This window comes from Mugil cephalus, chromosome 5 (genome assembly GCF_022458985.1).
Source record: "Mugil cephalus isolate CIBA_MC_2020 chromosome 5, CIBA_Mcephalus_1.1, whole genome shotgun sequence".
NCBI lineage: Eukaryota > Metazoa > Chordata > Actinopteri > Mugiliformes > Mugilidae > Mugil > Mugil cephalus.
In genome coordinates this window covers 26,504,348-26,518,411 of record NC_061774.1, presented here as the reverse complement: position 1 = coordinate 26,518,411, position 14,064 = coordinate 26,504,348, and the positions used below count along the sequence as shown (strand labels likewise).

Genomic DNA, 14,064 nt, shown 5'->3' with positions numbered 1-14,064 from the left:
TGTGTCTGGTAAACCTAAAAAAAAAGTCGTGTATTTCAGATCATAGCTTCATAAAGAAAACAACACACCAGAGTAATTTATTTGTGTATTTTAACTCTATATTGAGGTAGTGGCCTCATTTACTATAAAGCCGAGCTAATACAACAACAGGAAAACCAAAGAAAATAATGTAAAATAATAAGTCCATTAAAATTAATGACTGTTTAACTATAAAGAACTACTATAAAATGAAAACTTGCATCTTAATTCTCCAATGAATGAAGTAGCGAAAGTATCGATATCGAGGCACAAAGTCCTGGTATCGATATTTCAGTATCGATCCACATGTCATTAGTTCGTAGATATCTTCATAAGGTCCATGTCCATTCTGTGATGAGGCACAAGGGAGGCCTGCACAATATTAGGAAGGTGGTCATAATGTTATGTCCGATCGGTGTATAGACACTTGATTTGAGGACAACAAATATATACATATATATACTGTATATATATCTCAGAACATCTTCTGGAACAGTCTGTGAATTTGCACCATGAGTAATTGCTTAAAAAAACAAGCTTTACATAATTTTCGACTTACACAACTCCTGTGCCAATTAGGACATTCCACTTTTCTGGTTTTAATCTCACCTTTGTTTGTACCTGGTGAGTCAGCTCCACATCCCACACTCAAACACACACACCGTCATGATTTCTATCTATCTATCTGCTGCCCTCCTGCCAATTGTGTTTCAAAATAGTTGGATGACTAACTCTTCCCCCAAAAGATGAACTCCACCCTGAATTGAGCTGCCGTAAAAAAAAAACGGGAGATACGAGACGACAGAGTTTTAATTTGAGCCGATTGTGAGCGTCTATTCCAGCTCTGCTCTGGGATTTCGGTCTTGTCACATTCCTGCATCCTACAGAGGAACTCACTCAGGTTTTTCCACGTGACCGACAGGCGTCTTTCAGAAGTTAGGCGGAAACAAAAGCCTGAGCGGCTCCATTCTTTACCAGCTATTCTACTGACATTTTCACGGACGATATTTCATCTGCTTCCCACACACAGAATATTTCTCCCTCTCTCCACCAGCTCCATCGGCCTCGTGGCAATTGTTCTCTGAAAAACTGGCTCGATGACTAAGTCTTTCCAAAATGAGGTTTTCCATCCCGAATTTCCATATTATTCGTCTGATCTCGCGTTGCTCCACTTAAGGCTTGTGAGGGAAGACAAAACAGGCTTTCATCTCATCGGGACACAAAGCGTGAAACTGACTCGCGATGGGTGAATAAGATTGGCGTTTATGGGACACTGAGAGAGCTTTATGGGATGATTTTAACTTGTGCGGGAGGATTTTCTGCTTGATGAAATGCTCCTTAAATCAGCAGCATAAAATCCTCCTCCATGGGAGTTCTCTCCGTCTCTCTGCACAGTTGAAAAATGTCTGATTTCAGCTCCTCAGATGTAAAGATTTGTTGGTTTTCTCTTCTTCTTATTATTATTATTATTTACATCTGTTCTTATAAGATCCTTCTAATTCCGTTTTGTTTGCTTGGTTCACCCTCTAGGTGGCGCTTTCCGTGGCTGCAGAGTTCTGGGAGCAGGGAGACTTGGAGAGGACGGTCCTGGAGCAGCAGCCCATTGTAAGACCTCATTAGCAGGACTGTGGTCGATAGACGTGAGGGTAGAGGAGGGTGCATGGAGGCAGAGTTTATCCTGACGAAGTGTCTTTGAGCAAAGATGCTGAAGGCCTCACAGAGCTCCAGAGGAGCTGCTGTTCTTCAAATAGTTGGCAATTTGGCTTAGTTATTGTAGTATTATCATTTTCAAGCAGCTATTAGCAATCAACCAATCAACCAACCAACCAATCAATGAATCAATCAACCAATCAATCAACCAACCAATCAACCAATCAACCAACCAACCAATCAACCAACCAATCAACCAACCAACCAACCAACCAACCAACCAAACAACCAACCAACCAACCAATCAATGAATCAATCAACCAACCAATCAATGAATCAATCAATCAATCAACCAACCAACCAATCAACCAATCAATGAATCAATCAACCAACCAATCAACCAATCAATCAATCAATCAACCAACCAACCAACCAATCAATCAATGAATCAATCAACCAATCAACCAACCAATCAATCAATGAATCAATCAACCAATCAATCAATCAACCAACCAACCAACCAACCAATCAATGAATCAATCAACCAATCAGTCATACTTTATTTCTAAAGCACTTTTCATACTAAAATGAACAGTGGAAACGTTGTTATGGGTGAGGAAACATCAGAGGCTGGATAAAAACTACGCCCTAAAAACCTTAAAAATAGTAAATAGACCTAAATAAATAAAAATCAAACTTAAGGTCATAAAAAACACCATAAAATGCTAAATACTGAGACAGTAAAAGAGATAAAAAGAAAATGTAAAGAGTAAACAAGTAAATAAATACATAGTTAAGATTCAGTTAAAAGCCAAACTAAGTCTTGAGTTTCCCTTTAAAAATATCAACACTGAACTCGTTCCTTAGCAGAAATACTGTGGAAACGAATGATTATTTAGGTCAAAGGTCAGATTTTTTTATTGTCATTTCAAACATGTAGAACAGGCGCATAGTGAGATTAGAAGAAGTAGCACTAATAGGTGGTTTAGTACCTTTAGTTCCACTTTAATATTTCCAGCTACTTCTCCATCTCTGTAGAATTGATTGTTTTGGATCAATAAAGATGGAAAATATCAAGGACAGGTTAATTAATGCAAACGTTTGTACGACTCGTCTTCGGGCAAAATAGTTCACACTGGCGTAGGCTACGTACGTACGTAGGTTACGTAGCACTCGAAAAGAGCCTAAAGTACGACACAAGGGACTCGGCATCAAGATTTTCTTTACTGACATCGTATGAGATACAGCGAAATCTCAGGTGCACCAATATAGAAAAAAGTGTATAAGAATGAAATACTGTATGTTAAAGGGAGACATGTAAGTCTGAGCATGAAGTCTTTAGAATCACTGGAGTAAAAATAGTCGTAGTAAAACAGAGAAGAATGGGCGTAAATCAAAGAAGAAAATAAAAATAAACACCTGAAAGCAGCATATAGACATAAAAAGAGCGACTCCAAAGAAAACTACGCTTGTTTTAGATGTTTATGAAGAGCTGAAGCACATTAAGAATATTTAACTTTAACCTCATATATAGTGCTGTCCATCACTGTCGTACAGCTTTTATCTGTGTGGGCAAATCTCCAGACACGATAATTTATATCTGACATGAAAGAATAATTACAACTTTCACAGCATTTTTTTTCCACATTTTTATCTACATTTTTTTTTTATTGCCTTTCTCCTTCTTTAATATTTTTACTGTTTATTATATCTCTGCATAATGTAGCTTTCTTTAAACCACCTTTGACAGCAAAGTTTACTGACAGAAACAGACTTCTTTATTTTTGAGATGTTTGCTTCCTTGAGTATATATATAAAAAAAAAAAAAATGCATTTGTTGTGTGTCCTTGAGTGCACTTTGAGAGACTTTTCCAAAATCCAATAATTCCACCTTGTGGTGTAAGAATAAATCCATGCAAATGTGGAATCTAAAGGCAGACGAGCTCATACGTTTGACTATGATTATTAGCTTGAACTGAATTTTAGATTCAGTTCAGAACCTCAGTCAAGTTACAGTCGCCATGATTAGATATATATTTTAAAGTCAGTATAATGAAAAATGTGAACATCATTCTTTAGCTTCCTGAGACCCTGCGTCCTCATATGGGGACATTAAGCTCTTCATTCTGCAGCCAATCGTGGGACAAAAGTGGACAAGGTTCAAAACCATCGTCAAATTCTACGGTTGAAACTTAATTTACGCTTATTAACAAACAACAACATTAACAACAAATTAGTAACGACGTCACTAATTAGCAAATACTTGTTTGAGGACATTGGGATTTCATCATTTCTGTCTTCGCACAGCAGTGTTCAGCTATTAAACAGTTTTATATCTGATTACACGTTGGTGACTTTATTGTAATTTACATTGAAATAATTCCTGTGTCCACATATGAGGACATAATATTTCCCTTTCAAAATCTTATTCCTGTTCAAAGATGAAGCTTAGTTTTTTATACGTCTTAGTTCCTGCTAATCCCAAATACCTTGGAGAAATTAAAAATGCATCGCAAACAAAAGCTCAGGTCTCAGGAGGTTAGATTGACTGAACTAATTCTGCACATTTAAAAAGGATGAAATCTGCAGGAGGCTGTTAACATTCAAACAGGTCTGTTCATTTAAATAAGAGAATTATAATTTCCAACTGTAATGTTGCATTCTTGGATTTATCCTTTTCTTTCTTATTTATTTCCGCGGCTTTATAGTTTGAGAGGAGATAGAGGAGTTGGTGGGTGGACAGGAGTTTTGGGGAAAGACGTTTAGGATGGAGAGCAGGTAGGACAGGATGAGGAAGGAGGCGGAGACAGGAGACAGAGACCTAGTTATGAAGACAAAACGAAGGGACGGATTTAGTTCCCCGTGGCGGCGGTATCGAGCAACGTGCGAGCCATTAAGTGGAGCAGTGAAACAGAAAGAGCGGTCACCGTGGCCCCGGCTCGGCCCGACCGTTCCCTCGCGTCCTTGAGAAACTCGGAGTGCGAGAAGCACCTTCCCACTCACTCTCGCCTCAACACTGCTCTGGATTTAATAGCATCTGTGTCAGCGGGGAAAACTTTTCATTTTGATCAGTTTGTGTTTTCCCAGCAGTGGGTTCTGTGACTCACTGTGGTCTGACAAGACTGTGCAGAGGCTCTCGAGCAGGTTTTTTTTTATTTATTTATTTTCAGGAAACGTAGGTGGGCAATTTTGCCAGCAATTACAGCCAGTGTGATTTTATTTATTTATTTATTTATTTATTTATTCACTTTTGGTCCAGAGTGCTGCTCATACACATCTATTTTGGTATCGCTGTGTCAAGTGCCGTTTGAATATGACTGCTAATGTGAAACTAAATAACATAATTCAATATATATTTTCACCTGGAAAAGAAACTCTGAAAACATGGATCTCCTCATACAAGCAGTTTTAAAAGAGATGGTTTGGGTTTCAGGCTCAGTTCTTGTGAAATTGAGATGTTTGTTTGTGAAAATGTGGGGGGAAAAAAAAGGAAATCGTCTCCTGATAATCACGAAGGCCTAAAGTACAGCCTGCGTGGACTTTACTGCCTCACTCAAATCTTCTGCCTCCAAGAAACGTCTGAAACTAGTCTGAAAACTGTGTAGCCAGTCGATGTTGTCGATGAAGTGAGACTAACACCAATGCAATCTGAGAAAATCTAAGAATTTCAAAGATAGCTGTGCATCTCTTCAGTTAATATATTTTTGAAAATACAATGTTTAACATCGTAGCATTGGATGAACAGAATATAAAATGGCTAAACTAGCATAGCCAGATATTTATATAGATTTATATATTTAATCGCGATTAATCGCATGAGTATTCTTAATTAATATGCGATTAATCGACTTTTTTTTAAAATTAACTTTAAAAGGATATTCTCTTTAGTTCTCTTAACATGTGAGTGATAATATTATTGCAACAATCCAACACGATGACAAATGCAGTGCAGAATATCTTCAATAATAACTTCAAAGCTACTGCATCCTCTAAATGTATGATTCGTCTTTGTTGCAAACTATCCCACGCAGTCTGTCTTTGGAAAGTGGCATTTGAGATGTAATCTGGTGATAACTCAGTTGACATTAAATGTAAATAACTGTAGTTGAGAGAAGCAGCTCAACTGGAAAGTTAATCTAAAGCTATCTGGCATTGCTCTAAAGCTGAACTCGGATCTGCTTGTAGCCTTTATTGGTTTCTGAATCTATGGGCCGAGGGTCAAATCACTGAACTCAAACACCTTTGTTCCTTCCTTGGTTACAGCCCTGATGCAAACACAAAGATGTGCGGTTTCAGTTTTAACCACTTTTCTCTTCCCGCAGCCCATGATGGACAGAAACAAAGCTGCTGATCTGCCGAAGCTCCAGTGCGGTTTCATCGACTTCGTCTGCGCTTTTGTGTACAAGGTCAGACATCCCACCCCCTCCAACACCCTCGAGTGACTCGCTTTAACGTCCTCGAGCCCGGCTGCAATAAATATCTGCAACGGGCTGAACTGTGGGTATATTAAACGCGATCCCCTGGGACTTGATGGCATTTTAACTTGTTATTGACTAGCGTTATTTCAGCAAGGTTCAAGTGTACGACGCATTTATCGTAATTAACTTTGTCAGTGCCATCTGTGTTTCATAATTTAATGAATGGGAGCGGTTTGGGTTGTGACAAAGCTGTGTTCATTTGATGTGATGTGATCGGTGTCGACTCTCCCCCTCCGCTCGCCAGGAGTTCAGCCGGTTTCACGTGGAGATCACCCCCATGCTCGATCGCCTGCTGAACAACAGGAAGGAGTGGAACGCCCTGAAGGAGGAGCACGAGGCCAAACTGGCTGCCCTCGAGGAAGCTAAGAAAGCCAAGGAGGAGGCGGCTCAGAACAACGTGGGGGCCAAACAAGGTAGGACGCTCCTAAATGTTACAGATACAGACAAACACGACACGTTTTTTTTATTTGGATGTAAAAACTTAACGTTCTGACGCCATAACGACAAATGCATCATATTTGATACACGATTTTTTGCACCACACACAAAATGTAGGAATGAAAAACCTGTTATATGCAACTTAACACTTCTGCCCCCTGGTGGATTTATCCAAATGCTGCAGTCAATATCTAGCTTTTGGCAGCCATTTCCAAAATGGTTTCCATGTTTTTTGCGTGCTACAATATTTGCTATTTTTCGAAAGCTTTTACAGTAATAATATGATTTATGTTGCTACTGATATTCCAACTATTTAGTTCATACTTTATACATGATGTTATTGTAAAATTGTGTTAGATACACAAAAATGCACCATTACTACTTATTTCATTTTTTTCCCCCAATTTTTCTAATTTAATTAAACTAACATTATTTGAAAAGTCATCTTAAAGTATCCTTCTATTTATTCATTACCGATGGAATTTTTAAACATTTATGTGTCCTCAGTTTTCACTAACACGACAGTCATAACCTACACAAACATTGGTTTTACAGTCCATCTTTACCAAAGATGCTAAAAAAATAATAATAATAAATTTGTGTAAAAGTCCCATAAGGTTTTACAAAAACTTTGAGTATTATATGTCAGACTATAGACTATGACACACTATATATGTCAGACTTCATGGCGCCAGGTTTGAGGTGCATCTGAGTGTGAATGTTATTTCTCAACTGGAAATAAACTGTTGTTGAAACTACTACAAAAGTTCCTAGTTCATTATAATGGCTTCACTCTGAATGATAAAATGAACTTTACTCTCTTTCACTTTCCTTTCTCTCTATCCTTCCTTCCTTCCTTCCTTCCTTCCTTCCTCCCTCCAGCTGCGAGTGCTTCCGAGTCCGGGTCAAAGACTTGTGTTGTCAGCTAGAGATGCTACGCCGCTACCGCGTTGCTTCCTGCGCGGCTGTGGATCCTTCCACTCTTCGGCTGAAACATCTAATCAACTCAGGGGTCATTTCTCGCTTCACGTATTTCTGCTGCTGCAATTACTGAAATCTGACTTTGTTCAACTTTATTCTGTTTCCTTCTGTGCTGCTTTCTCCGTTTCCTCCTTTGATTTTGTGTGTTTCTCATTAGCTGCACTGGGCTTCGTTGTGTGTTCAGGTGTAAAATTAAAACATTTGTTAGTCTAGTCAGTTACCAGAAAGCGGCGACATGCAACAAACTACTTTTTTTATTCAAATTCAAACCTGTAAGACAGCTCGAAACAAACCTTTTGAATACACCGGTTAATTCAGTGCATCCGAACACTGCAAGTCTCTTCAAAACGATCCTAATGTCAGTCTGGCTTTAACTGAAACCCGACTGGTTTCTCTTTTCAGTTTGTTTCTTTATGACTCGAAGGGGAAAAAGCTTCAGCCCTGACTAATAACGTTCAACAATCATTCTGTGTTATTTACACGTCTCGTGACATTTGTTGTGTTGACATGTTTGTCCCAGCTTGTTTGCCTACATAACGTCAGCTAGTCAGAACAGGCACTTTGTGATGCAAATAATGCAGATCCTAATAAACTGAGAACACTTGCTCGTAAAATAGAGGCACGCTGAAAATATCTCATGTATCATGTTTCTTCTATGAGTTAACAAAGGTTTGTTTCTGCTTTGCAAGATCTACTTTGCTGTCCTCTGTACATTAAAGTCTATCCATTGACACCAAGTAGTTTGGAGCCTTCTTAGCTTTGCACAGCACCTTATAATTGTCATGCATCATTTAACTTGCTTGTGCAGGAAGCAAATTTGCACATTAAACACATTAATTAATTCTGGGGCGCTTCCAGATGACGTCACGTAATCGTGGGGATGTTGATGTCGAGCTTTATAATTGGTTGGAGTTTAGCAGTTTTAGCGGTTAGCAGTTATTATTCTTGGATAAATTGATAAAAGCTACGTTTTATTTAATGCTTTACAGGATAGAACTTCTTAAATCGTTTTGTGCCTACTATATAAATTTATGGATTGATTTATGGATTGAATTATTTTCTTATTACTTTATTTCTTATGAATAATGTTCTGTCATATTTTTTTGTGTTTTGTGGAAAATTAAAACTTATGATAGCGAGCTATCTCTTCCAAACATATTGTGAGAAGAACTCGTGTTGTGTAACCACGAACTGATCTCGTAGCCGAACAAATAGCTGACATCATCATCTGGAAGCGTCGGATACTCATATGAGCGGATATGGTACCTACACATTGGTGTAGTGGTTAGAGGCACAGACAACTTTGCTTTGGTTTTGGTGATTGAAAGAAAGAACTGGATTGAGACGAAATATTCGTTTTCCTCGTCTATTCCAACCAAAACAGTCCATTGAAATATGCTAACCAGGGTTTACAAGGTATAGTGTTTGAGATGTTTTGCCTCCAGCTAAGCCCCGCCCCTCAGAAAATGTCACACTGTTTACAAACTGTGAAGGGGTTTATAGGTCTGAAGCACCTCTACATCCCCGTAGAGAGTTACAGGCTGCAGGTGGAGCCTGGACCTCTGGGAATCCACTACCACCTCTTTGGTTGTAGCTGTACTGAAGAAGAAGAAGAAGAAGAAGAAGAAGAAGAAGATTCTCTCTAGTTGTTCACTAGATCCTCCTGCTCTCTCTGTTCACCCCACAATTGTAGTGTCATCTGAGAACTTCTGCATGTGACATGACTCAATTTGCATGTTCTCCCTCTGTCTGTGTGGGTTCTCTCCAGGTCCTCCATCTTCCCCCCACTGTCCAAAGATCATTCGGTTCCCCGGTGACTCCGAACGCCGACCTGTACCCTGCCTCTCGCCAAATGACGGCTGGGATGGACTCCAGCTCCTCCCCACGACCCTCCCGAGGACAAGTGGTAATGGAAAAACGAATGAATAAAAAGATGCCCTCCTGCTCATCATTTCCGTGTAGCTATATTTCTCAGAGAACACATTTCAGCATCAGACACTCTTGTTTGTGTGTATATATATATATATATATGATAAAGTGTTTCTGCAGCAATTTTAGTCAGCACTTTAGTCAGCGTTTCATCTCCAAGACTCAGAGACTCGTTACGCTCGCCCCCGAAAAGTTTGTCGGACTCTCATTTAATTTCCGAGAGAGTCTGTTTGGGAATGTTTTGCACTCTTTTCAACCGTGAGGATTTACGACCCAGCAACCATTTGACTGACAGCCACGGGAGAGCTGGTCGAGTATTTTTTTTTCCTGCATCAATCTCATCCCAGAGGAAAATGGCAAAAATCAAAAGCGCTGCTTCCCCCAAACTCCAGAATATAGCACTGGGTAAATGCTTTTGCAGAAAGTTAAATCTCCACTTTTTCTCATGTGCTTCGATGTATTTTTTGACCCAGAAATCGTAACTTGTGTGTTTACTCACAGTAGCTCACCCTGAGCACGAAGGAAGGGCACAACTGTGGGAAATCATAGAGGAAAACAAATCCTGGCAGCGCTCAGAGTCCAACCCCAGCTCAGGACTTTTATGGTAAAGTCATCGACATTCCAGCCAAACATGACAAAAACAAATTAAAAGTAAAACAGCTGGTTTGAATGAAACTCCACCACAACATTTGTCCTTAGTTTTTATGCAGAAGGCACAAGGTTCTGATACAAACATGCAAATATCTAATGAGGAGTAAAACATGCACGACTCTAGAGAATCTTCTGCAGTAACGAGCAGGATTCATGCATGAAACACAACTTATACAACAGTTATTGAAAACCTGACTCGTTTCCTCCTGTGCTGCTTTCTGTGCACATCATTTGAGTTTTGTGGTTCCCATTAGTTGCTCTGTGGCTTCTTTGTGCGCTCAAGTGTGACATGAAACATTTGTCAGTCAGTTACCAACAAGCATTAACATGCAGCGAACTATTCCCCCTTTTTCTATTCAAATTGAAACCTGCAAGACAGGAAACATTTTACGATTAAAATCATTGCATTTCCCAGCGAACATGATACAACTAAGTTAAAATTAATTACATCACACATCACCCTGCACTCACACACACACACAGTTCATCAAAGCAAATATATAATAGGGAGTAAATATCTAAGTGTATTATGAGAGGATCCTGGTCTGCAGGAACAATCGGGGGGCGCTGCAGGATTCATGCATTAAATTCAACTTACACAACAGCTGACGATGTATAAATATCTCCCAGCTGCACGTCCCATTTGCATGTGCTTGCGTGTGCACACTTTGGTTAATTCGCCCACCTACAGCCGCACATAATACAGTTACAAAACACAGCGTGACGCCAGAGTGGGGATAATGAAAACCGATTGCCATTGGAGGACTCCACAGTGTGAGGGCAGGGCATGAGCTAAACTCATCCCCTCCCTCCCTCCCTCACACACTGGGGTTTAATAATAATAGCTCGGATAGATAATCTAGAGTGTGTCGTCACCGGTGTGTGACGTAAGTCTCCATGACGTAAGGGCACGCAAGGAGCTCAAAGGATTGCCGTATACGGTGCTGGTGAACAGTGGAGCTTGTAAAGCTGGGCTCTGACGCAGCGACAACCCGTGACTGCAGACAGAGAAGGGGGAGGAAGGGGAGGGAGGGAGGAGGAGAGAGCAGCAGCTGCAGTACACCCAGTGAGCCTGCAGGAAGGATCTTCATCCTCAGTCTTGCAGTGTTTGGGGGGCAGTCGTGACTGCGGAGCCGCCCGCCTGAAAAGCCTCAGCAGAGAGGGGGAGAACGATGCAGGACTATTTATAGGGCGACCGTGCATGGAGCGGCTGCAGTTTCCAAGCAGAGGAAGTCAAGTACGCTCAGACTTTCCAGCTCCGCAAATGCATTTTCTGGATGCACGCTTACATCTACTGCTTTGGGCCTTTAGCCAATGATCACACAGTGACTGTTGAGCAGTTCTGACAGTAGATCACACGAGAGCGTGGAAAGTCTCAGGCGTTAGTAACCGGAGGTATAAGGAGTGATCATGAGTTAAATTTAATGGGAAACCTTGAGTTTGAGGATCCAACTTCATGATTAGGAATTTGGCATATTTGTAATATCATTTTTGTTTGAACCAGGGGTGATGTCAAACTACTGTGCAACAAACTATCATTTGGTTTAAAAATAAAGAAAGGAAATTTAAATGAGAAGATGAAGTAGGAACAATAAATGTAAAACAAACCTAAAGATATGAAGATTAATTAAAAAGACAGACAACGCTGCCTAAGAGACAACATCATCTTATCCTTCGTCTCTTCTTTTGGACTGAACAGACTCTTTAGACTCTTTAGCCCTAAAAATGGGCTCGACATGCCTATGGTTTGATCTAATACTAGGAGTGGGTATTTGCAAGGACTTCACGATACGATACGTATCACGATACTTGAGTCATGATACGATACATTATTGCGATATTATGATATTGCAATATCCTACATAGTTAATTTTTTTAAAATACAAGTTGCACATTTGTACATGAGATGAATGATAATTCACCAAACAGAGTCAAAAAAAACAAAAAAACAATATTCATTCAGATTCAATTAAATTCAAATCCCAGTTAATTGCACTTGTTCAGAAAGTGGATCAAGTTTCTTGCCGTGTAAATGTCAAAATATGGTTCACAACTGGCTGCTGGAACAAAAATGTGTTTCACTGTTTGAACACTCCACTGAACAGGTGTGAAAATAAAATACCTTTCTGGAGCAGAAGCAGTTTGCAAACAACGTACTCTTTGTCCAGCTTATTAGTTCCTGCCTCCAAACGTCAGCTTTGCCTCGGCTACTTGCCTGTCGTTGACGTGCTCTTACTTTGAAAACGGCAACTTCCAGTTGCAAAATATGAAGAAAAAAAAAAAACAACAACAACAAAAAAAGGGCGCTTCTTTGTTTTTGTCTTGTTCCGATATTATTTTTTTTGATATTAGAAAGAGAATATGAAAATAGACACGTTTTTAAAGTTTTGTTTATCCATCACAGTGATAAAGAAAAATTATTTGAATTTTAGTTTTTGGATTTTAAAATGAAAATCAAATGCTGCATTTTATGAATGGATGACCAATGACCAAAACATACACGGATCAACATGCATCAGTATTATATTAATTTATGGCTGATATTTGGGGACTGATACATGGGGGCTTTGCTTACGAATAAAAAAGATGGATGGATAGAGCAGCATTTAAAGTTAGTTGTAGAAAAGAAAAGAAAACGTACACAGGTAGCTCATAAAGTTCCTGTCATTAGAATAAACTGTGAGTAATGGTGGTCTTCATATTGTGGGGGAGTCGGCTGCCATAACGTATGAATATATGAGGTATCATAAGCAGATCGGAGAATTATGCATAACAGCTGGGTAGGAATGGACGACTGTGAGCAATGAACGCTGGGCAGGTTGGTTAGGCCACGAAGAGAAACACTCAAAGGAAGATGGAGCGGAGGTAAAGATATCAGGAGTTAATGAAATGCCTTAAAGTAGCAGCGCATGAATTCATGAGAATTAGCGAGAAAAATAAGGCAAATATATTTGCAAAGTCATAAACTGCTTCATACATTAGCAGAGTTTAAAGTTTCCTCTTAATTAATCTGATTAACCAACTAAAACATGAATCACTCATAAAGGTGTGAAACAAAGAAAAGTGATATACACGTAAAATCACAGGAGATGAATCAGCTAATTGGAAACTGATTCAATTTAAAGAGGATATAATCTCCACCGACGTGTGAGATAAGTGGATTTTATTTTATTTTTTTCCCTGTTTTCCGAGACAAAAGGATGTTTCCTGTAGCAAAAAAAAAAATAATGAGACGTCAGACGTGTGGCCTCAGGAGGACGGTGATGCCACCGTTTTATCTCATGTCTTTCCTCACATTTCCTTAACGCACGCTACTGAAAAGCCAGCGAAATCATGGGAGTCGCGGGCAGGTGCGATGTGCGCGGCCGCCCGGATCAACATGTCTCTCGAGGACAGTTAAGAGGCTTATCCAGCAACTCCAGCAATATGCAGGATTTGCGCAGAAACAAACCGTATCACAAGATGCAAACGCACCGAATTTGGCTGCATCCGCTCGGTGATATAACACCTCGGTTGTTTGAATCGGTCGTTTTGCAGCTCGTGCTGTGGATTGTTGTTAAACTAAAATCATTTATAAACTGACACGTTCGGAAATCTGTTCAGATTAAAACGTCGTTTCATGTGAAGCTTTTTAATTGGAGAATGTTCTGTTAGCTCTGTTAAATTACTGGTCATATTAATTGTGAAGAGAAAGATTAACCATAAACTACACTCTGGTCGCTTCACGTATAATAAGATGAAACTCTTTCCATTCTGTAAATCCACCTCTTCTCTCATAATCAAAGCTACTCGGGCGAATTTAAAAAAAAAAAGCTAAAAGTTAGGTTGATGATAGATGGTTGTAAACATATTTTATGTTTAAAATTAATACAAAGCAGCAGATTTATAGAAGACAAATACGCTGTAGGATTATTAAATA

At 39.5% G+C, this 14,064-nt stretch overlaps 1 protein-coding gene across 1 annotated transcript in view; it reads left to right on the top strand.

The window, feature by feature from the left end:
- Nucleotides 1-8,298, top strand: part of pde6a (phosphodiesterase 6A, cGMP-specific, rod, alpha) — a 94,926-nt gene extending 86,628 nt beyond the window's left edge. The window contains exons 23-26 of the mRNA XM_047585010.1: nt 1,549-1,623; nt 5,991-6,074; nt 6,391-6,559; nt 7,467-8,298. Of these exons, the coding sequence (XP_047440966.1) occupies nt 1,549-1,623; nt 5,991-6,074; nt 6,391-6,559; nt 7,467-7,513 (375 nt within the window). The 3' untranslated portion in view covers nt 7,514-8,298. The remainder of the gene's footprint in view (nt 1-1,548; nt 1,624-5,990; nt 6,075-6,390; nt 6,560-7,466) is intronic.
- The last annotated feature ends 5,766 nt before the right edge of the window (nt 8,299-14,064 follow it).